The 25,698-nt window shown below is 40.2% G+C and overlaps 1 protein-coding gene across 1 annotated transcript in view; it reads right to left on the bottom strand.

The window, feature by feature from the left end:
* LOC306788818 (CUB and sushi domain-containing protein 1-like) overlaps positions 1 to 25,698 on the bottom strand; it is a gene marked incomplete at both ends in the record, with an annotated part of 359,256 nt that overhangs the window by 165,783 nt on the left and 167,775 nt on the right. The window contains 4 exons of the mRNA XM_079284484.1: positions 3,084 to 3,161; positions 4,081 to 4,193; positions 16,639 to 16,846; positions 18,013 to 18,207. Coding sequence (XP_079140610.1) covers positions 3,084 to 3,161; positions 4,081 to 4,193; positions 16,639 to 16,846; positions 18,013 to 18,207 — 594 coding nt within the window. The remainder of the gene's footprint in view (positions 1 to 3,083; positions 3,162 to 4,080; positions 4,194 to 16,638; positions 16,847 to 18,012; positions 18,208 to 25,698) is intronic.

Below are 25,698 nucleotides of genomic sequence, written 5' to 3'. Positions count from 1 at the left end.
GACATTGCGAAAACAGATAACAAAGCTTGTTTTCTACAGGGCAGTGATAATTGTACAACTGGGACAGCTACTTCAGAGATCCTTTCAGCACATATGGAACATTGCTGATCGCTGTGATTTCACTTAACACCGTGATAAAATCCACAATGTGCAACAAGATCTGAACAATAAGTCATAAGATTACGTAGCTGAGTTTTTGCAGACGAGCTTCATTGCTTGCGGAGTTAGAGTTTAGCTTTTCAGATTAATATGTAAGAAACATGCGGAACATCACATTTCCAAGGCTGTACTATAATCATTTTTAATACATTTACATGTCAGCCTGAGAGAAACCTCCACAGAACCCCATGATAAGAGAGTTACTTCACAACAAGATGTTTTTGTAAGCTGGCCCTTCTCGTAACAAGCAAATGCAATAGCTTTGGACTCGGCAGACTGACTTCAGGCAATTCTTTCACAGCAAAACACATTTGTGTATGAATGTGCTTCCGTATTTGTGTGTATCTATGTGTGCATGCTTAGTTTGTTTAAGCGTGAGTAAAAAGAAAGTGTGTGTGATGTCTGCACTGAGCCCTACATCATTGATGAAAATAAGAAACAGATTTACCACAGGAACTCCTCACATACGCATGCACACACTTAAATACACATGGAGCATACCAGTTTAATCTTAATTGCCACAACACATGGAGAAGCACACAAGCACACGCAATTTCTTCTTCACACTCACACACATAGTAATGTTAATTGCACCAGCACATGCTTGGCTGAGCGTGTAAATCAGCAGAATTATTGATGAGGGGTTTATTATGAAGCTAAACCCTTAGGAATGGATGAGGTATGAGCTTGGGCTTCCGTGACAATTAAAAGCCTCAGTCACATGATCCGGATACTGTTTTAAGGGCATCTGCACGCTGCAGAGAAATCTGTCTTTCATTTGTGGAGATATTCATCACATGTATTGTTCAATTGTTTAATTGCCTCATGGTCAACATATTGTTGAAGTGTATTTGGATTCCCATTAGCTGCAACTTAGGTGAAATGTGACTTATTACGGTAAATAACAAGTGATGGACTTGATTTGCTGTATAGTATCAGTAGCTAGTGAAGACGGTCCATGAGGTGGGAAGATATCACAAAGCTGAAACTGAGTAAATAAATGGCCAGAATTCCAAAATAAAATGCAAAATTGATACCTACTGTGCACATTAGTTGCCAGCATTAAAACAAACAAATGTAAAATCCTCTTGAGATCTTGTCTGACAAAGCTTTGATTTAGTTTTTTTTCCTTTGTCTTCGGTAGATTCTAACATAACAACAAAACGTCAGACAATTTTGTTCACATCAACATATTGGTTTAATATGTGATAAATCTGCCCATGGCAATTTTTTTAATCTTTGCTTCAGGAGCTCTGACTACCACCACAGTATATCTGTCTACCCATTTTAGCATTTTCTATTTTGTATTTAGATTGATGCACACACTGTAATGTGAAACCAAAGTTCACAAGCACCAGTTCTGCTCTGAGACTTATATCAGCTATAGGCTGCTAGCAACACGTGCTGAGGTCAGCAGGATAAGCAGATTGGGGTGCGAGTCGCACTGTGGCAAGTACAAATGAAACAGCAGAGCTGGAAGATCCATCTGCAGGTTTCTGGTCAGCTTCAACAGCAGCGGTGTGTTGGCGTTGCTCCATTGTTGTGGAAACTAATAGTAACACTCCTCCTAATGCACACGTTTAACTTATTTGTTATTTGTATTTAATCTGTTTTGTATTTTCAGCTTCATGGTTTAAGAGATGCTTTTCAGTTTTATAGCTTATTGTGAACTTTCACCTCTTTGGAAAGCATCTAAGAAGCCTACAACCACACAGTATTATTCAATCCATCCGCCCGTCAACTATTGCCTAATATATAATATAACTCTGTACACTGCATTTCACTACTGGATAACAATATGTCTCAGAAGTGGGCTGTCAAAAATGTACCCATCAATGACTTTACCGAATGTAGACTACACTGTCAATTTACGAATTATTGGCTACACCTCCAGAGGGGCAGATAAGATGGAGTGGGCACATTTCCCACTTTGGCCATGAAGAATCCCAGCACCAAAGCCCCAGACTTTACGCTGCATCGAGCTTATTATAGAGTCTATAATATAGACTGTAGCAGATTGTCATCATGACACCAGCACAGGGAGGTTCACTGTGTGTGACAAAGGAAAGCTTGAAAAGGTCTTCAAAGCGTCATAACAACAAAATAGAGGCTCATGAGTACGACTTGGTTTCAAACATGATGGTTGTACAAGGGGGCTGACACAACGAAAATAAATAGTACATTCTGAATCAGTTCGCTCTTTCAGCAAGTTTTACAGTAATTACTAAGAAGTAATCATCATTGTGTGTGAAATAACTCAATTGATAGAATACCCTGTTTGTATATATAATATGTTCGTATTTTAGTTCTTTAGTTATACTTAGTTACTGTGGATTTTGTACTTTTTTACTTGGTTGATATTCTTCCTGTGTATTACTTATTGCTATTACTTGTTGCTCTTGTCTTTTCACTCTGTACCTTGTGTGCACTGTCCACTTTGCTGCTGTGATGCTGTGAATTTTCCCACTGTGGGACTAATAAAGGATAAAGGATTAAGGAAGTCAAAACTTCACTGTTGTTACTAGTATAAAAATACAATCTATTTGCAAATACTGGGTATGTTAGTATATTTACTTCTATACATAGAATTTGCTTCTGTAAACACACATTAATGTCTATTTATAGAACTCATTTCATGTGGACCTCTTACCCTTTGAAGGAAATATGAAAATAAACAAAGAGTGCGGCACTAATTATTGTCTCCTAGATGGAAACCCCAATGAAAAATACATGAAATTACTACTCTTGCCACATCAAAGATGTATGCAAGCTGTGTGTACATACAGAATGTGTGTGTGTGTGTGTGTGTGTGTGTGTGTGTGTGTTTGTGTGTGTGTGCGCGAGTTTCAACTTTGGTTAAAAAAGGTCTTTCTAAAGTTGCACTACCTGAAACACACACAAACAGCAGACAGTGTTTTACTTACAGACAGCATTTTTGTGACTGGAGTCTTTACTGGGCATCATCTTCACCCCTCTGGACTTCAACTCTATTGCTTTTTTCACTGCAAAAAGAAGAGGAGATGAAGGTTAATAATTTAATTGTAGATAATAATGTATTCAACTTAAATGACTGTACAAATAGAAATGCGTATTATTTTCAGCGTTTGCCATTCAGTACGCATCAGCTATGCAATTTATCTGCGATTCAGTAAGTGCTTCACGCTCGCCCTCCAACAACAAACCTACAACAAATGCAACGGTGGCAGAAACTGACAATTAGAACAGGGGAAAGGGAGAAGACATTAAAAGACACAGAGAAGAATGGACAAGAGAGGAGACAAAGGGGAGAGAAGAGCAAATCAGTGGAGCAGCTTTAAAATGGATTCCATCTATTTTATCTCAGCACCATAGCAGAGGATAAAAGTCAGTGCTACAACCAAATTACATTGTACTGAGAAAGGCAAATCTCTCTATCTCTCACACACACACACACACACACGCACACACACACGCACACACACGCACACAAATACCACACACAGAAGAGACAGACAGAAAGTTACCAATAGGGACCAAAGACTGAGGAAGAAAGAAACAGCATAACATGAATAGTAAAAGAGATGGAGACAGACAGGAATTTAGATACACAGCAAAATATACAAGTCTTGGATCACCATGTTTTACTTTGGAAGCAGTCAATTAAATCTGAGCCGCCACATGTACACTAATATGCACCCTAATATGCAAATTAAGTAATACAACCAGTCAATCACATGACAGGAAAGGTCCAGAAAGTCAAGTCAGACTTCTGTCCCTGATAATTGCTATTCTAAAATATGCTGAAAGGAAAACTACCATGTATTCCCAATGCTATCTTGTTTGTGTTGTTGTATGTGTGGATGAGTTGTAAATATGTGTGAGTATACCATACATGCATAAAAGGCAGGCGGTAAGTAATACAAGTGAAAGAGTGTGATATACCTTGGTATTGAGCACTGAATCCTTTTCTTCGATGGTTGCTATCTGAGGTGAAATGTATCCGGAGCCAGTTCTTACTTGATATCACCGGTGAGGGCAGGGTTGTACCAGTCAGCCTGGAGGTAAGCAAATCAGAAATAATCCATCAAAAGCACAACAAAAAACAAACAGAAGTAGTAGAAGAAAGTAGCCAGAGGACAATATTAGAAAAATGAAGATGAATCATCCCATTTATTAACTACTCTATCTGGAATGTGTCAGCCTTTCCAACTTAGAGTTTACTTGCACTGACTTTTTGCTCCTTAGCATTTATAACATACTTCATGAAATTCAGCAGATAGACAAGGCACATGGCAAAGAAAAGGTATGATGTAACAAAACTCAAGCTCTTGTTATTGCAGATCCACAGTAGTCACCCTTTCTAGTGAATAAGAGTATGTTCTACAGTGCATTATATTAGTATTGTGCATCATATGTATATTTCTACAATGCTGGTAAATATCACGCTAATAGAGAGATTATGTCCTCTTCCAGATACGGACATTGTTTGTTATAACTTTCGGTTACAGTACGTGCACTCGGTTCATGGATCTAGCATGGAAGACGAGCTTATACATTTCAATTTAAGGTAGAAAAACATCTCGAACAAAAATACAATTGTTAGAAGAAAGTGCTTCAACATGCTGCCATGCAATTGCAGATTAAAGCATAATAGATTGCAACAACCACTGCTGTGAAATCCCCCAGCACACAAAAAAAATATCTAAAATACAATACAGCATACAATGAAGAACACAGAAGTGTGAATAACTCTATGATCTAAATTACTTCATCCGATTACCTGTGAAAAAAAAAAAATCCTTTCAAAGAGTTCAAAGTATGATATTGATGTCACTTTGCATTGTCCTCCAAAGGTGCAAAGGCTGGCTGTAATTCAAAAGAGATTTTAGCTGAAAGGCAATTTGTTCCACTGGCTTGTAAAATGTGTACCAGCGAATGGAATGAGTGATATTTTCCCTTCCCATAATGATCGGCACTGACCAGAAGCAGTACGGTACAACTCCCACTCCCTCCCAAGTGTATTTAACTGAAGGAATATTCAACAAATCTTTGCTTGGAAAGAAAAGTGAAAATGCACTAATATGTATGTTCACTGATTGATTGGAAAGCAACATAAAGACATGTTGAAGACAACATAGTGAAGTATTAGAAAGTCAGCAAAGTTCACATCTTCAAAAACACTTTTAAATCATCACCACTGAGACGATGAGTTGGTAGCCTATGGTAAGTCTTACATCAGCTTTCGCTGCTCTCACATTTTGTTAGGAACGGCAACCACAGCAGTGGTGAAGAATGATTTTAAAATGGTGGGGAAATGGTGCACTGAGACAAAAAGGAAATGATGTAAGAGACTGCCTGGAAGCCAATGTTCCACCATCCTCCCTAGAGCAGCGAGAGCCACTGTAACTGCCCTTCAATAATGCCGCAGGTATACTGAGTAGATAGAGAGAGGGAGGGAGGAAGAAACTAAATATGAGAAGCGGTAAAAACAATATGAAGAGTCCATGTTAAAGGACTTAATTGAGTGCTTATTATTGGAGACATGAAGTTCTGTCTCTGTGAATACAGTTATATGAAAAAAAAGCAAACAATGAATATGAGGAATGTCCGATGAGATAAACGCGCTGTCAATGTGTCGTACAGGAGACAAACTGTTTGGTATACACATCATACTGACTTTAGTAGAGCAATAGTCAACTAGTGGTCTTTATTAGTTGATGTGATTAAATAGCCATGCATGTAGTGTGATATGTGAGATAAGAGAATAAGCACCAGAAAAGTTGTGGGGATTTTTGAGGGCACTATAGTGCATAAATGTCGGTCCTAAATTAAATGATGGACAGTGACTATAATGCACTATATACTGTACTCAAAGTTCTGCACCTGACCCTGACGTATGAGCTCAATGTATGGTGCGTGAGCAAAATTGAGGCGCATCCCTACTCACACCAATTAAGTATTATATTATTCAGCTTTTTATTTCAGTAAGAATTCATTTTTCTTAAGTTTCAATGCACTTTCACCCTGGTTATGTTTGTAAGTTTGTGTTTTTTTCTCATCCTCTATACTTCAGCGGGATCAAGGGAAAAGGTCTCAGACAATAAATAAGGTTCATATGGTGAAACAGCTTCATTGGCTTTTCTGCTTTGCCTGAAGTCAGTTCACATTTGAATAAAAGTTGGGAGGAAAACTGAATACATTTCAATGAAAAAGCAGAAGTCAATGCAAGATAACTTCAAGACGTTAGTGATTTTTTATGTTGAAGTTATGTAAAAATGACAATGAATGACAACTGGGGAGAATCAATATTTGATCAGCTTACATACATTATCAGAATAATATCTTTTGTGTACATGACAGTGAATTCATGTTTAAGGGACACAAGTTGGCAGTAATAAGCAGCTGTTTTACATGATCTACTTGTTGAATACTTGGATAATCTACTTGTTGAAAACGTATATTTTAATGCTTGTCAGATGGGCACGACTCATCAAATAAAATATCAATGAACAGTAAAGACCGTTTACAACGAACCAGTGTTTAAAAGGACAATAAAATAGGGAAGTCTAAAAAGTAGAGAGAGAAACAGATAAAAAATGAGAGGTATGCTGCATCTCTTCAATTATTCATGAGGACCGGCCAGCTGTCTGACATTGGAATGAGGGAGAGACAAGAGGTCAGAGAGGAGGAGAAGAGAGGGATGAGACATGCGACAGAACTGAAAGGGAAGAAAGAAGGACACAATGAGAAGAGGGGAAAGTGATAAACGTTTCAAAGAAGAATGCCTAAGTTACTGAAAATAATATACATGAAGGGTAACAGAGGAGAGAAGACAGGTTGGACACTAACCAGTGAAGCAGGTTATTGGACGAAAAGCAGAAATGTGAGACTAACGGGAATTTACAAGGTGAAAGAAAGCAGAGAAGAAAGAGGACAGGGAAAAACATGCGAGAAAACAGGAGCTGATGGATGAAGAACAAGGGAGAGGAGGTGAGAAAAGGAAATTCACTTAAATGAACAGAGAGAGAGAGAGAGGTTACACGAGCCGTGAGGAGAGGTTGAAATTTAAGAAAGGGGAGGCAAGGAGGCATGTCTAAATGAAGTTAGACATTACAAATACGAGGTTGCAAAGGATAGAGATAAATGAGAAAGCAGTGACTGGAGAAAGGAGGGGATGGAGAACAGAAACGGAGAAAGAGAATTGAAAGTTTCACATAAAGATAGAACTCAGATGAGGATAAAACAAAGAGGAAGGTGTACAAGATATGAGTGGCGAGGTTTGGCAGACCTGAGAGGAGTAGACAATCGGAAAAGAGAGGCCAAGTCACAAAACACAGAGGAGAAGGGGACAAAGAAACCTAGAGCAGGTATTTAAGTGCACCTCTCTATAGTTAGACCACATGCGTTTTGGTGATAAATGAACATCACAGATATAACTTTCAAATTGGCTGCTTGGATTGCTGGCAATACTTTATTTTAAGTGTAATCTACTGCATCACAAGTCCATGTGAATGTGCGCACTTGCAAAATGAAAAAAGGTGCTTAGTGCAAAACCCTGGTACACTGGTACTTTTAATCTCATAACACGCCCACGCACTCAAGCGGAAACACACACACGCGCACACGTACGCATGCACACGTACGCACACACACACACACACACACACACACACACACACACACACACTCACACACACACACACACACACACACACACACACACACACACACACACAATAGCAGAGCCAGTAAACATAATTTAAAATGTAAATGTGATAACAGGACAATACAGGTGTTTCAAAGTGGAGAAAATAGACTTAGAGGGCTGGTTGCTACAAAAGAGGAATGGGGGGGAGAGGAAAAGAGGAGAAGCAGCAGCAGAAGTGACTCAGAAAAAAAAGGGACCTAAAGGGAGGAGTGAAAGGAGATGTAACAGAGGGACATGAGGTGAGGGCAAATAAAAGAACGAGGCACTGGGCACTGAGAATGGATGCTGCAGGCCTGTTGTAGTGCACTTTGAATTGGCCGACAAAGCCATTCCCGAATTTCAGCAATGATCAAGGAATTACACAGCTAAACCTTCCAGGGAAAGCGTATGTCAAGATGCTGTAACATAGATTCTTTCTGATTGTTAAATCACATATCTATGAGCGATGTAGGCTCTGTCTTGAAAAAATGGATCAGCATGTTACCCTAATATTGCTAATATTGTCATGTGTTTTGGGGTTTAGTAAAATGCTTGAGACAATGTTACCCAGAGATTTCTGTCTGCAAAAGTACGAGGTGTCAGAACAATCAAGTTTCTTCAAGCGAGGCGAGCTGGACTCCTTCTTTGTGTTTGTATTAAACATTAGCAGCAGTGACATTGGCTTGGTATTTTCTGATGTTTGCAGATGATGTTGTCCTTAAGGGTTCATCAGACTATTATCTCTGATTCCCCTGGAGAGGTTTAGTGTGTTTGGCTACAGGAGACCTGACCTTGATGAGAGAGTGCAGTCGCTTTGCTGCTTGCTCTTGCCTCTGTACCTCTGCTTGCATTTTCTTGCATTTTCTTGCTTCAATTTGCCAGATATATCACATATATCACTCTTCAACGTTTGAGTGAAGACAAATCCGTTGGAAAGTCGTCGAGCTATTTGGATTGTTGGCTAATGCTAACTAGCAGCTAAGTTAAAGCTAAGTAGCAGCAGAGGAGGAGATGAAGGATTCAGCAGGCTGTTTGCACTGAACAGATGGCTGTCAACTGCATGTGCTGACCATTCAGTACATTTTATCAACAATTTCTACCTTTTCTGGGAGCGCAGACATCTTTTTACAGCGCATGGAGTTTGCCTAAACAAGTCAGGGGTAAAACTGTTTACCTCTAACCTATTTTTCTCCCTGCGTCACCCGTCTGTCCCTACTGCCAAGGACAAGACACAAGAGGAGTCTAAACAAGAGATAACCACACAGCATCGCCATGGAGACCTTACGGGAAGGATGCCCCCGCCTAACGACAGTCAAAAGGAGGAGTCTCCAACCTCATCATCAGGGACCGCCTCCGATCTCCCACTGTCCCCACCCTTCCTAGACGTGGAGTCTTTACCTCCCTCCCCAGCACCTACTTCAGGTCCATACTTTGGATCGCAAGCCTCTCTCACACTCTCCCCATCCTCCCCCCACCTGGAGTTCACTGACCACATGAAAGAGCTGGTCATTGCTGAAACCAAACACACTCCTCTCCCCACTCCTCGACGGTACTACAACCATCCTCTGTCTCCCCTAAATAATTGATATCTTCTGGGTCCAGGCTACAGGGCGAATGACACCAATGACTCTCTCCAGGAAAAGTCGGGGCCCTGTATGCAGCTAGCCGCTTCAATTCCTGTCCTGCAAGTTTATAGAAAAAGAAAGGTGAGGCTGCGAAGAAACAATAGTAAACATGCAAACTTATCAAACTTTGCATACATTCCTCGTCAGCCTGTCCAAATAAATTGGGCAAAGAAAGCTTTAATCACATTAAACTTAGCTTTATTAAATGTCAGGTCTCTGTCAGGAAAAACATTTTTAATCAATGATTTTATTATTAGGCACAAACTGGACATTTTGTTTTTAACTGAAACTTGGTTAAATCAAGATAACAGTGCAGCTGTTCTTATTGAATCAACACCTCCCAACTTCAGTTTCATGAGCGAAACAAGAGTGCATAAGAAAGGAGGTGGTGTTGCTGTTTTATTTAATGATTCTCTTCAATGCAAGCAGATGCCCTTTGGTCATTTTAGTTATTTTGAATATGTGGCTCTGAATTCCAATCGAGCTTTATTCCTAAACATTTACAGACCGCCTAAACACTGTGCAACCGTCTTTGATGAGTTTACTGAACTGCTGTCTGTAATCTGTATTGATTTTGACTGTGTTGTTATTGTTGGTGATTTTAATATCCATGTTGATAATCCCCAGGACAGAGAGTCTATAGAACTATGTGGTGTCCTTGATAACTATGATCTGACTCAGCATGTGACAGGACCCACCCACAACAGGGGGTACACTCTGGACCTAATCATCACCAAAGGTGTAAACATTTCCAAGGTTGCTGTGACTGATATTGCACTCTCTGATCATTTCTGTGTTTTCTTTGAGAGTGCAATCTCCTTGCACACAAATGTCCAAACCAAGGTTGTGACAAAGCGTTACATCTCTGAAAACACCAGTGAACTATTTATTCAGAAGTTCTCCTCCACACCAGCCCTCTCTTGCCTCTCAGTCAATGAGCTTGTAGATGGCTTCAATTTCAAAGTTAAAAATAGTATTGATGCCATTGCACCCACTAAAGTGAAGGTTGTCTCGGGGAAGCAAAGATCTCCTTGGAGAAATGCTACGTTGGTCAAAATAGAGAAACGAGAGTGTCGGAAAGCTGAGCGCAGGTGGCGAAAAACTAATCTCCAGGTTCACTGTGACATCTATAAAGAGACTTCGCAATTATAATTTGGAACTTAGAAATGCAAGGCAGTCATTCTTCTCTGACATCATAACCAAAAACAAGAACAATACACGCGCCTTATTTGCTACCGTCGACAGGCTAACAAACCCTCCAGTGTCGGTAGCTGCTGAGCTCCAATCCACCTGGGCATGCAATCAATTTGCCTCCTTTTTTACTGACAAAATTCAGAAAATTAGACAAGCAGTCAGTGCCTCCACACCAACCACAGGATATGTGTTGTCCCGATCTCTGAATAACATCCATTCAAATATCATGACACAATTTCATTCAATCGACCGTAGAAGCCTAGAAGACATTATACTACATCTGAAGTCATCCTGCTGCTTGGATATTCTACCAACACACTTTTTCAAAAATATTTCAAACTGCATGACCACTGATCTTTTACAAATTGTAAATACATCCCTTCTCTCAGGTGTCTTCCCACAAGCCCTAAAAACTGCAGTTATTAAACCACTCCTAAAGAAGGCTAGTTTAGACTCCGCAACGATGAAAAATTATAGGCCAATATTAAACCTCCCATTTTTAAGTAAAATAATTGAAAAAGCGGTTTTCCAACAGCTGACCAAATTAAAAATGAAACGTGTGTGTGAGAGAGAGATGGAGAGAGACAGAGAGAGAGAGAGAGAGAGAGAGAGAGAGACATGATGGTGATAAGATAAAAATCTGAGGTAATAGAAAAGAGAAGAGAATAAAAAATAAAGCGCAAATGGATAGTAAACTGCTTACAGTCTCCCCTTTAATATAACAATTACATGCATGTTTACTTACTGGCCTGTAGTCTGTATGAAAATGACTTATTTGTTTGTTCAAAAGAACTGGTTTCCTTTGGTTGAAAGTGGCACAGAGCTGAATGCTAACATACTCACCTTAGTTTAGCATGTTAGCATGCTAACATTTGCTAAGTACAGCTAAGGCTGATAGGATTGTTATTAGCTCAGCAGATATTTTGTCGTATAACAAAGTTTTAGACAAATTAAAATTGTAACCCAAAGATAGTGCTGGATTGAAAGTTAAGTGATCACAAAACGTATTCCAATTCTGTCTGAGAGAGACATGAATGTGCCTACCAAATTTCATGGCAATCCATCCAAAACTGTCAAAGAAATGTCACTGAAAACCAGCAACGTCAACATGCTGGTGTCATGAAAGGAAAAGTTATGGCTTCACCAAAGTCATTAAGATTCACTCTCAGGGGATCTTGACTATCAGCACCAACTTTCTGTCAGGATGGCTAAACTTGTGGAAAATGGGTTAAACATGCAAGTGACTGAATGTGAGACTGCACTTCTCGCAGGTGTCATGTATTACAGAAGGAGACATGTAGGTAGTAGTTTCTCCATCATGTCAAGTGAGTGACCCTGTCACTCAATTTAAGGAATAATTGGCAATTCGGGCCCCTAATTCAGTTAGAAGTGGGAAAGGAAAGGATTCATTTAATGTGAAAGTTCAGAGATTCCATCAGTCTCTTTAAAACACCATAACAAATGTATTTAAAATCCTTGACTCTCACGGTGATGATACATCACAGCAAATTTTTGGGTTTTCATTACCAGGCAACTGGGTTAAAATCAATGTGAATAATGTAGTAAGCAATGAGGGACCAAACATGATAATCACTGTTGGCCGTGCTTCTTGGATATAATGGCCTTTAGCAGAGTAAGAATTCATTCAGTTGAAGAAAGCAAATGACAGAGCACCATTGGCCTTTAAGCATTTCGGTGTGTCCTGTGTTTTGACAGACTGAGATAAAAGGGGAAAGGAGGACAGATAGTGGGGAGAGAAAGAGCGAAGAAGGGATAGCCGGAGGGAGAGTTGAGAATGCAGAGAAAAAGGAAAGAAGGAAAAAAGGGTGGAAGGGTAGAGGTCATGTTGTAGACAGGGGAAGAAAGTTTTAAAAGCAGGAAATATCTGCTAAACATAATTCAACTGAATAAGTAAGTAATCAGGTAGAAAATCTCTTCAGATTTTAAGATATCAGCTGTAACAACAAAACAGATAACAGTCTATATGGATATTATATTTTAGTCAGGATTAGCAAGTCATGTGTTCTAAATGTTCAGGTCACCAAGACTGTGGTGAACAAAAATAAACAAGTATTGAAACGGGGACTCGGTAAAAACAGTGAAAAGCCTCCAAATAAAGAATTCTTAGTGTCTCCTCCACAAAAGACAGCCCTGCTGTCTCCCAGTTGTCTGCATTCATTTTCTACCCCATACGCCGTGCAGTCTTCTTTATATCTCACCAATAATCCGGGTGAAATAAAGTTCACATTAACCAGTAACTGCACTCTTTTGGCAGCATTAAAGTGTAGCAGGTCAGTTGAAGCCTGAAAACTGGGTATCCAGGACATACTCAAACAAATTAGACAAAAGTTGTTTTTTTTAAAGTATGATAGTTTAGTGGTCCAAAAGCAGGAGAAAAGGAATGAAATAAGATGATATGACCATAATTCTATTCTGACTGGAATCAAATCATCACTTTGTCCAGTGGGTCAAAAGTCAAATCAATCAGGCACTTATATACGTTTGTGTGGGTGTGTGTGTGTGTGTGTGTGTGTGTGTGTGTTTGTGTGTGTGTGTGTGTGTGCGCGTGCGCGCGAGAGTGTGTCAACCAGTCAACCCGACATTCAAACTGCCAGATAGCAGACAGGAACATAAAACAGGAAATTGCTTTTGGGTCAGCCAATCAGAAAAAGCTCATGGTAAACAGGAAGAACCCGTCACAGTGGTCCTGTCAGGTGTCAGTCATTGCACAATGACCTGCCCACATGCATCAGTGTGAATGTCATTCATCGCTTAATCCCACGTCTGGAGAAAAGGATTTAGGATTGTAAAAGATACAGAAGCCCATTTAGGTTTATTTTCATATAATATATTCATATAATTACATTGTTTTATTGAACTTTCATTAAATTTACAAGGCATCTGAGTGACCTTTGACGCCTTAAATTGGGACCTTTGTTGTATACCCCCTTCCTCTCTGTTTTTGACCTGTCACATTCGTAGATCATACAAATCATTAAAAAAAATGCAAAAGACAAAAACACATACTTAATAACTATTGTTATTGTTATGTACTAGAGCAGGGATTCCCAAAGTGGGTTGCGCGAGCTGCCTCTAGGGGGTGCGCGAGAGGAAAAGTGTAATGGCGGTCTGATGGTGTAATAATATTAAATATTAAAAAAAAATGTAATTTTAATTTAAAAACTGTCAGGTGGGACATCTGAAGCTATCAGTCGTAAAAGAGGAGAGGGACAGAGAGAGAGAGAGGAATCGGAGGCGAGGGGAACGGAGAGGTGCGTTGGGGAGAGACCGGGAGAAGAAATCGAGTCAGAGTCAGAGGAAGATGAGACGGAGGAGACCAAAAGGAGGAAGGGATAGCACAGACAAATCGGGAGCACATCGGCCCATCGCAGAGTCAAGGTGAAAAAAGAGGAAACGAGGGTGAGCATCAGACTGGGAAAAAAAGAGGAAATATGATGAAAAGTATCTGTGTCTGGGCTTCACTTGGATTGGCAACGCAGATTCCCCAAAGCCACAGTGCGTGGTGTGCAGTGAGGTTCTGGCTAACAGTCTGAAGCTCTTATTTACGTCGCCACCTGAACACCAAGCATGCCAGTGCAAGTCAAAAGCCCCTTACATTCTTTATATCGAAATTGGAGGAGTTACAAAACAGCCAAAAACAACTGGAGTCTCATTCATGTGTTGGGTCTATAAATGACGCACTACGGGCTTCATATCTGGTCACAGAATAGCGAGAAAGGGGCTACCGCACACAATCGCCGAAGACGTGAGCTTGCCAGCTGCCAGAGAGATGGTGGAATGTATGATTGGGAAGAAAGAAGCAAAAAAGTTGGACATGATCCCGGTGTCCAACAACACTGTGACGCGCCGCATCGATGCTTTGTCCGAAGACATCCTGGCTACATTAGTCGCTCATTAATTGTAAATTAAATGTGATAATCTGCCTCTGAGCCTGTGCGTGTGTGCTCGCATCCGTATTGCTCTTTAAAGTGACTCCTTGTGTCACTGAAAGTTATTGAAACTTTGTTGCAGTGTTTCAGGGCGTTTTCACACCTTCAGTTCGTTTGCTTTGTTCTGATTCAGGGATTAATATGATACAATGTTGCAGTTGCCCCTTTGTTCGGTTTGTGTTCACACTGCAACATTTAACAGCGGAATAAATCTTGTAAACAAATGCCACGCGCGAGCAAACTGTTCTCTCATTGGTCCGATTCTTATGCGGCTATGAAGGCTTAAAAGGCTCTGTTGCTTCTTTTTTTGTTTTTTTTATTAAGGGGGGGGGGGGTGCGCGAACCCGGTCGGGATGTAGAAGGGGGTGCGCGACCTAAAAAGTTTGGGAACCGCTGTACTAGAGGATATCAAAATAAGTTGACTTTGTTGGTAAACCTTGTACACATTTTAAAATGCAAATGATGTTTCTCACATCATTTCATACTTCTGTGGTGTTTATCTGAGAACTTAAATCAGATATTCCTTGAAATGACTTCAGTGAATCCTCTAACAAATATAAAATGAAACACGAGGTGTTGCATCAAAAGGCTCCAGTTGCTGCAGTCACTGTTTTCCATGGGATAAAACGTTGGGTGTGCTCCGTATCTTCCCCCTGCATTGCAGAGGGTGGGTTGACAGTGGTCCTTGAATGTTATACTGTCAGAGACAAGCTACGTGTGTATGTGTGCGCAAACTTGGGTGTGTGTAATCTGTCAGAGCCTAGAGAAAAGATCAACAGCTCACACAGCTAGAGGGCCACTTAAGACCTGACACTGACACGCACGCTGTATCATGAGGATGCGGTGGCTGATGTGTACCGCTCTGCTGGTGACAGGAGTAAACATGCAATTATTTTCCATTCCTTTTGTTTACAACTGGTGCTCTCCTTCATTTATGTATCTGTCAACCTATCATTCTATTCTTCTGCAAGTTGGGCCACAATCATGAACCATTTCCTCACATGGAAGACAATGTCATCAATCAGTTGAAGTCAGGAGGACGTTTAAAATGGGAGGCGGTTTCTGCAGGACGTGGTGATGTATAAATGCTTTTTAGAAATCATACCAGGGAGAGGTGAGATTAATAAAAAATAAGGTTCTAAAATGACATAGAATGTCATGTCAGCTTGTGCAGTTTTGCTGATGATTTCTTCATTTGCAGTGATTTTCTTTAGTGTTCATTTTTAGCCATATTCATGACACACTGAAACCACTACCTTCGACTTCTGAGCAGCCTTGACTCACAGGTATGCGTGTTGTTATTACTGAGGGAGGCCAAACTGCTTTCCTCTCTCTAGATTTCCCAAGCATTTGTAGCATGCCTAACAGTTAAGCTGTCTCCAACCCTGCCAAAACGCACCTAAACCTGTACTGGAGATGTGTTGTATTCTAAACAAATCAACATGAAAACCAACAGCGCTCTAAATGTAAAAAGCAGAGTGGGTTCTTGTACAACACAGTGCCAATTTTCAAATGTGACCACAGGAAATGGGAGTGAAAACAACAATTTATCACCTTCCCTGTAGGGATTTGAATAAAACAGGGAAATCAACAGGACTCCTGTGCAGCTAATCAATCAGCAGTTGTATCTGTCCTCCTGAACAACATCCTTAGTCCTCTTTTAATGCCCCCCTTGCAAGTTAGAGAAGAATGCAGTGAAAACAACAAATGTTCTCTATATTGTAAACACGTAAGCCCACAACACAATAATGCCTCCAGGCTTCTAATTCTTTGAGAGTAGGATTATGTGTCCCAACCTGAAACACAGAACAAGGCTGCGGCTTCTTATGTGTGTTTGTTGTCCTCTAGCTCTGAAACACGAATGCTAAGTACATGCTATTCACCTTTCAAATGTCAGTGGTGACTGTGTGTGTGTGTCTGTTTTTATTATGGTCCAACTCAGCATGTGGTGTCACTCCTGCTGTTTTTTACAAAGACGTGTTTGCCCTCCAACATGACGATTTATCTACTCTACATTGTAGTCTGCTTATAGAATGTATCTCACCATATGCTTGGTGCGTCTGTCCCGCTGATTTCCAGGAAGTCGTACTTGTCCTCTAATAAGAAGTCGTTGAAGACGAGAGCTATAGTGTCCCCGGGTTCAGAGAGGATTGACCACGTACAGTCCAGGTTGTTGTCATACTCTGCAGGGTATCCAGGGCTGGTTATTGAACCTGCAGTGCCTCGCAACGTACCGCCACATGCTCCCTCCGCTGGAGAGAGAGGTAAGGAGAAGAAGACAGGTAGGTTTTATGTTTCAAACTCTGGTTTTGGTGCATCCCCTCCTGGGTTGGCTTGATCATTTCTGAGTGATCTGTTATAGAATTGTATTCATTCAAGAAAATTGTGGGACTAAAAAAAACAATATTCACAAGAGTTATTTCCCTTGTTCATTTCCTGTGTGCATACAATTCAAATTGTTATATTGTTACTTTTTTCAGATTGTAATTTGTAAATGCGTTGATTGCGTTATTCTGTATAAACGGTGCTACTCAAATTCAGTTTTCATTAAGTGTTTGTTGTTTGTTTTCATGGTAAGTTCAATAGCTTAATTGCGTACATAATGTATGTACAAATAAATTCATTTATTTTGAGATAAATTAACACAATTCCATGTTAATAAGAATCTTGCAACGAAAACAACAATAATATTGTCATTTTCATCCTCATCATCAATTCTATCATAGTTACATCTTCAAACTCTTAACAAAGTAATTAATGGGAAAAAAAAGGAAATATTATACATCAGCAAGAAAGCAGAAAGCCAATCATTTAATTGAATCCTCTGAAAAACAAAACAAAATATTAAAGTGTGCTTTTCAGTGATGTATCAACAAGTTACGGAATCACTGAGCTGAGCTGTTCAACCATCTACTGGCACTGATGGTTACAACCTGGACATCTAGTCTGTAGACTAATGAACCATAGAATGGCTTTGCTTGAGAATGTTAGGCTCCATCTGGTTCATACAATGGTTTGTTAAGCTGTGCTTTAAAAGTAATCAATACATTGCTGCTTCCATCTTCCTCCGGCCTGTGACCTCATGTTAAGGCCCTTCAATTCTCATGACCCAACCAATTGTTTATTTTTCCTTACATTTTATCCTGCTTTTCTTGTTTGGCATTATGAATTTCGGCATTATGAATTTCACTTGTTGTGTTTTGGGACATGCAAGTTGTCATGTATGGAAAGGTATGAGATATTTGTGTGATCTATTTCAAGAACGAGAGGAAAAGGCTTCAATGCGGACATATAAAAGGGGGAAGAATACAATAAAGAAGGAAAAATACAGATAAAAAGAACACAAAAAGAACACAAACAGACAGAAAGACTGAAGGAACGAGGGGAAGAAAGAAGAAGAAAGGAGAAAACATCTTACCTCTACAAAATGGTGACGGGAAGTCCCACTGTGCTCCACTGCCAGCTGACACAATACACGTGAGGATACTGTGTCCTTCCAATACAAAACCTGACTCACAGCTGTATCGGATCTTGTCTCCCATGTTGTACCGCAAGCCATGAATGACCCCATTTGGGATGATGCCGGGGGTGCCACATGTGTGGCTGGGCAAGACTGAAACACAAAGGAAAAAATTGAACTTAATTATATCATATCTAAAATAAAACAGAACAAATAATATCTGTGACCCAACATAACTAATCGCATATGTCTATGAGGTAAAGGCATGTTGAATCATAGACTGATTTCAGCTTCTCTGAATGTTTCATTTGAAACATTTTTACTTGCCAGAAGAGGTAAAACTATAAAAAAAACTTCCCAAGAAAAAAGCAAAGAAAGTAGCAAGTATTTTCTCCTGACCCCAGATTAAGAGCCATTGATAGAGGATCCATGTTTCAACAACAGTTTTAACAATATCTCTTGAATGTAAATTGGTAAATTATGTGATGATTCACAGAACACTGAATGTCAAACAAATCTCAGAATATCAACAACGATTTACATATGAATCATTCCTATTCACAGTGGAAACTGACCAAATATTAACCATCAGAATCAAAAACATAAAAAAAGAAAGATGTGTATGTTTGGTTCCCTAGGAACCTACAAATATGTGGATGTGACTGAGTGGTATTTAGATGTCTGGCTCGCATTGTTTTCTCCAATGTGCATCTGTTGCTGCCAGTTCTTAGATGACACAGCTCTACAGTGGGATCAGCTAAAGGCAGCTCATGGTCTAACCAGGCCAATATCAATCTGTGACTGTTGCCAACATCTCTACAGAAGGGGCATCAGCACAGTACTACCTAGATGATCTCCACAGTATCTGACCGCGGTGAACACTGTGTGCTGTGTGTATTTGTATAACTGGAGCATGTTAACTTGCTGGGTGTGTACTGTGTGGATGTAATGTGTATCCAACTGGCTAAGTTTAATGTGTGCGCGTATGTGCATGCACAGTGCAGTGAGTCTACACGTAAGGGGGTATTCAGTCAGTCAATCGGTGTGTTTGCGGATGCTGTTCCAATTAAACGCTAGCATGGTAATTAGACAAAGCTTCACCATGAGACCCTGAGAACTAGGACAGAGAGAAAGAGGGAGGGGTGTGGGGTTAGGGGAAGACAAAGAAGAAGAGGAAGTGGAGAAAATAGAAAGGAGGATGGAGCGATAGATGGGGGGAGGGAGAGGGGGAGAGGATGGGAGGAGGAGGAGACAGGAAAGGGTACAGATGAAGACTCCAGTCAGACAGGAAAAGAGAGAGGTGAACTAATTACAGTGGGCCCTAAACATGTATAATTTAACGAATTGACTCATTATTCGGATTGTATGAAGTCATGCATCAGAGGCAAGTTACTCACACTCAGCTGACCATGCCGTCCTCTGTGCAAACATGCTGCCTGTTCTGTTTTAACAAGGTAGGACACACAATCAGAACCCAAACTAAAGCACTGACTGAAGGATGGGAAGGAGGAGGAAAGAGAAAGAGAGAATGAGACAAGCAACGAAGAGACGAGAGGATTTAAAAAAAAGAATGCGTCTGAGCCAAGTCGTTAGTCACACTTATGTGACCGTACAGTCCTGTGTCTGCCAGGCGAGCCAGCTTGGTACACAAAGGTATTCCCTCATTTAGACGGATGTCTGAAATAATCAGGGAAGGATAGTGTTCACAAGTGTTGTCAGTATCCAGCTAGTTTCATACTTTAGAAAACATTTTAATTTTGGCAATAAAGTATTCTCTTTTCAGCCATAAAATATTGAACAGTAGAGTCTGGTTTGCTGGGACTAGACTTTTAAAATCACAACATAATATTTGGGTTGTTGTTCAAAACTGTGTATTGAATGCAATGCTGAAGTAGGATGAGATACAGTATATGAAGTGTAGCTTAATTTTGTCAATATTTGGCAGCTGACATTAAACACTTCTAAAGGACTTCATATTCATATACATGTTTACTGCAAGTGATGGCTTTATAGCTGCATTTAAAGGGATTTGATATTAAACAAATAGTCCTCAGAACCACATTTGTTTGTTTTAGGCAGCAATCTATCGTTGCTATAACGAGTAAATGATATTGAAATGGGGGAGTTTAATATGGACAGCTCCTGGTGTTGAAATGAAGTCTATTAAAGTTACCAAACAAATAACAGAAACAAATGAAAATGATTGACTTTAATCAAACAACACTGTGTCTTTTTAATAAAAATGCAAATTGCATTCTCCTGTTTTTTCCAACTAGAAATACATTTGCATGTTACAAAAATAGATAATCATGAGATATTTTTTAACAGAGCACCAGCTTTAATGCTAAGAAGACACATTGCTGATGGCACTGCCTAATACAGGTAACATAATACCTCTGAGCCCATATGGGCTGTACTGTAGGTCTAAGCATGGCTTAATACAGAATGCACGCACTCATGCTACGGTAAGACGATTTTAAACACAGACCGTAATAAATACAAGTGTTACACTTTTGTCTCCACTTCGACACGTGACACGTCCCAGTCGGGGATTGAGCCGTTGACCTTCCGGTTCTCAGACGACCCTCTTAACCCGGTGCGCCCCCCAAATCTAAGAGAGTAATACTGGCTTTGATTTGTTTGCCTTGTTTTTAATCAGCACGATACTAATTTGTTTAGCTGTAACCTCATGCCAGGGAAAGTTCACATTAGTCGCTCGCAATTGTATTCAGGAGCATAATCACTTTGATTACTTAATATTGGATGACTCCTTTGTTCTTCATTTTATTTTATTCTAACAATTTAATAGTCGAGGTCAATTGGGGTTATTTCACAAAAAAACGTGCATTACAATTATGGACCAATCAGAATACTAAACATGGTCAGGAACTGCTGTTTGCTCATGATGAGCACAGAGAACAGTGCAGGCCTCATTATCTCATGATTTAGCTGATTTAGTAGGAATTAAATGTTCCAAACACAGAAGTACAGCACACACAATGTTTCACATCACTTAAAATGTTTACAATCTCAGATACAAAGATACAAAATGACTGTATATCTGAAATCAAAAGCTTGTTGCTGGGGTGGTACTCTATACAGGTACCGCCTTTCTTGCAAGTTAATTCACAATTATGCATCCGGATTACTATATTATACCATATTACAGCCCTGCACTTCCCTCCTGGAACTTTCACTGTTACAGTATAGTATATAATTATAGTCATAGTGACTCTGTAGACAGCCATGTGTTTCCTTCTATACCAACCTGGTCCGACTCCAACTAAAACACTGACTGTCAGTCAGTGCCACTTACTCAGTCAGTCAATTTACCCTCAAGCACATTCTTTTCCTAAACCTAGCAATGTGGTGTGTTACCTAAACCTAACTTCCTGTGAAGACGGAAGTTTATCTTAAAAAGACATTATTCGTGTTACGAGTGGACACTGACACGTTCCTGCCATGTCAAAAACTGACGTTAGAAGGATCAAGGTTTGAAACCAAGCGTTTGAGATGTCTGTGTGTTGGTGGGGAAGGACTTTTTCCACTTGCACCACCCACCATCAATGGAGTAACTTTCTGAGTGTGTGTGTGACGGATGACACTCCCCTTCGCAGCCTTAGGGCAGGTCAGTGTGTTGCTGTGGTAACTCTGGGACAGGGCAACATTTTAAATTTAGTTTTATAAACTTTGTTCAGGAACAGGGCCACGGCCAGAACACCACTCATTTCCTCTGCACAGAGTATTTAAGCACAACGAACTTGTTCACTCCCTCTTCGACTCTTGTCTTCACATCCCTCCCCCCCAACCCCATTTTTGTCGTCCTATTTCTCTCTCTATCCCTCTCTCTCTCTCTCTCTCTCTCTCTCTCTCTCTCTCTCTCTCTTTCTCTTGTAGGATTACAGGAACAACAGGGGACTCTGCACCGCCAGAGCTTCCGAAGAGACGGCCCCACCCTACAGTCTCCAGTCCCCCCTACAAACCCTCCTCATTTCTTCACTTCTTCCTGACATCCCTTCATCCCTCATCCCTCTACCTCAACCCCTACCCCTCATCCCTACCCTTCATCCCTCTACCTCGACCCCTACCCCACATCCCTTCATCCCTCGACCTTCCGCTTCTTGAATCTAACAATCTTTCCACTATGCAATACACCTCTCAAAACTCATACTGTTATTGGTGTGGTCCTTGTTGGTGAATGGTTATACAGAAGTGAGGAGCGGGCGAGAGGTGATGACATCAAGGCTAAGCGGCACTGACGCTAGCGTTCAAAGTGCGGTGAAAGGACAGAGGACAGAGAAAGAGTTACGAGAGGAAGGAAAACTTGTGTTCAGGCTAAAAGAAAGAAATGAAGAAAGACGGGAGTAAAAGACGAGAGCCAGAAGAAATGAGGAAGTGAGGGAGACAGGAAGAGGAGGATGAGAGAAGGTTTGTTAAATTAATAAATTATCTTTATCTTGCAAAACCTTGAACACAAACAATTGTATCATATTGTAAGTTTTATGTTTTCCAATGTATTATTCCCCTTCCTCTACCATTAGTTTCTCTATACAACCCTCATAACAACGAGTCTTTGGAAAGAGCTTACTGTAACAGACGTGTGAATGAACATCAAACCTAAGACCCTTTCTTGTTGTTCACAATGCAAACTGTTATCACTCACTAACCCCAGACATGGTCTTCCTTTCTAAGTTAGTGTTCAGTTAGAACCGTGTCTATGTGTCATATCAAAGGTCCGGCCTAAAACAGCTACTGCTGAAAAAATGTTTCTTAAGCAAGGTCCTCTGCACTTCCTCTACAATGTTCTCTCCTACAGTATAGATATGCAGTGACACATATGTAACCATCCACCAAAAATAGCAATGCAAACAGCTGCTTGGATCTGTTATTGATCCACTAAAGCAGTTGCTACTGGACAGATGTCAGCATTTTCAATTTGTGTGGTAAAATTCATATTTTAGAGTGATTAAAACTTTGCAGGATTCGTTAACGTTTTTAAATAAAAATAGTTCTGGACCATATTGCATGCAGCTTAACGCAAAATAATCAGGTTGGTGAAATGCAAAGTAATGTTCTCCACCCTTTAATTAAATACATTTTAAAAAACCTGTCACAAGTCAGTCATTCTTGCACCAAAAGCCTTAATCAGTAAAATTTGGAGTCTAGATGTTAGATCTTCAGACTAACAAGTGAATTCATACAATGCTACAACAGCAGATTGGCCCGTTTATAGCAGATTTTGCACGCCCAACAGTAAGCGTTGAGAAAAAGTGCATACAACTTAATTGTACCTGCCCACCATCCATCACTTTGAGTCTGAACAAATCACTTCCCATCGACAACTCTACTGGGACTCTGAGTTCACAATGAAAACATCTTTCAATGGGTGCAATCCATAATCCATTAACACCTCTGCTCAGTTCCCATAGTGTACACGTACTAACAAATAGCAATGGCCATACTCTTTTAATCTGTGATTCTTGATGTAGAGTTGTTGCTGTTGGAAAGATGCCAAAGCCCCTGAGCTAAATGGACTGCCCAGAACCGCAAGTGGTCCCATGGTGTAAATGTATGAACAGCTTCACTGACACATTGAACATAATAACTCTAACCAACCAAACACTAATGGGGCTCCTGGCCAACTGTGGCATATAGGGCCAAAGCTGAACGGAGGACCCTCACCTCCTGCTGCGCTCCCCTAGTTTTAATGTGTCAACAGCTAACGCGATATTTCCAGCAGCGAATCATATACATTGAATGGGTATTCCATCTCTTGAGCACACATTTGCTCCCACCACTGGAGCCCTCTAAATTGATTTTCACTATTTTTTGTAAGAGAAATGTGAAAGAGGATCATTGACTTTTAGGGCAGTGCCTCTTTAAAGAGAGCTACCAAATGTGTTGGTTGCCTGCCAAAGCAGTTAGCTTTAACATGGAGACAAATTACTCAAGAATAACTTTCCAGTGGGGATACGGAGGTTACATAGCTGCCAATGGTTTCCCTGTATATAATTAGTTTTTAAAGAATTTAATTTACCCGATTAGGTTAAACAGGTTATGGATGTATACCGTGCTGTTTTTTTTTACTGCAAACAGCAGTGTGATTTAATTTTGCAAAATAAAATACAACCTACAATGGTACACTACAATTCATTGGCAACTCATCCTAAACCATTATGTGTTTGTGTCAGTATAAGCATCTTGAGTAATGTTTCCAATCGTTGTAACCTTTTCAGTCAGGCTCTAGCGATGACGTTCTCCAGCAAACAGCACTTAGGCACAGGGACACCAAGGGATGCCTACTTTGACGAAGCTCATGTGTGCTTACAGTTCATTCAGTTCATATTCAAAGCAGCATGCGGCACTGTACGTCCCGATGATATTACAGATCAGAGCTTTCATTCCTGCTTTTATTGCTGTGGGACAGAGAGCTGTTTATTATCTCAACGAGTGACTATACTGTCCAAGATAATGAGAACATCACATCTGAAATCTGCTTGACAATTTCAGATGCTGGATTTTCCTTTTAAGTGTGCCAGCCAGTAATGTTTCCAGCATTTATTCCCAGCCATCACCAGCGAAGGAGGGCAATCAGAGTACAGACTTCACTTTGTTCTTCGACACAGAGAATACCATAGAATAAACCACAGCCTAATGAGTCTGGGCTTGTTGAATCACAAGGTACGTAGTAAACAACACTAATAGATTAGAACTTGGTTGTGTACATGTAATACCAAATACCACTGCAATAGAAAACCACATTATATTGACATACAGCTCTGCATTCTACAATATTACGCTGAGACCTAAACCCCATTTAACTCTAAAAAGTTACATTTGTGTTATTTTTCCTCGGAGTAAACACATTAAAATATATTAACACTGCCCTTTCTATGTTCCCTCTGTGAAAATATATTAGCGGGGCAAGTGACATTTCCAGCAGAGCTTCAAATCAATCACCTGCTAAACAGAGTAATCACTGTAGCAGCTACACTCTGTTAAACACCAGCTCCCCATAGCCTTTCCAGCTTTACGATGGAACCAAGAAATATTGGTTGCTACAACATCCCCACGCTGTACTGACCAACACTATAAAGACCAGCAGCCACAGAATGACCAGCTATTTATCGACAGACGTGGAATAGAAACACAGGCCGACTGTAACATTCGTCTCTACCAGCAAACCCTTTTACACTATAGCTGTTTGATTCATTCATCTATATATACATAGATGTAATAGTGTAGTGGGATACTCAAGCTATTGTTGCCATGCAAATTGCTCAAGTTCAAACAAAGTTAATGTCGTGACATGTACGTTGTTTCTGAATTTCTACAGTTGAAAAGCTATTTGTATTGTAACTGTTCACTCCTTCATGTCCGAGCAAGTCATAACTGCGCGATATCATTTTGCTACCGTAAAGTCAACCCAGAGCCTCAGTGTCTGTGTGCCATTATTTTGGGCTGCTGAGAGCAGTTAGACACCAAATAATGATTCTGAACCTTTTCAGAGCCTAAGCACTGAGGTTTATCTGCCGGCAATACATATATTGTAGCAAAGAGAATAATTACTTCTAGACAGGACCTGTTAAATTGAAGCTTGAGGGATTTGTGTTGTGTTGTGTGAGGCTTTTAAAACGATCCTCC

This window comes from Melanostigma gelatinosum (genome assembly GCF_949748355.1).
Source record: "Melanostigma gelatinosum genome assembly, chromosome: 2".
NCBI lineage: Eukaryota > Metazoa > Chordata > Actinopteri > Perciformes > Zoarcidae > Melanostigma > Melanostigma gelatinosum.
The sequence above is the reverse complement of the archived record's forward strand: the minus strand, read 5'-3'. Positions and strand labels throughout refer to the sequence as shown.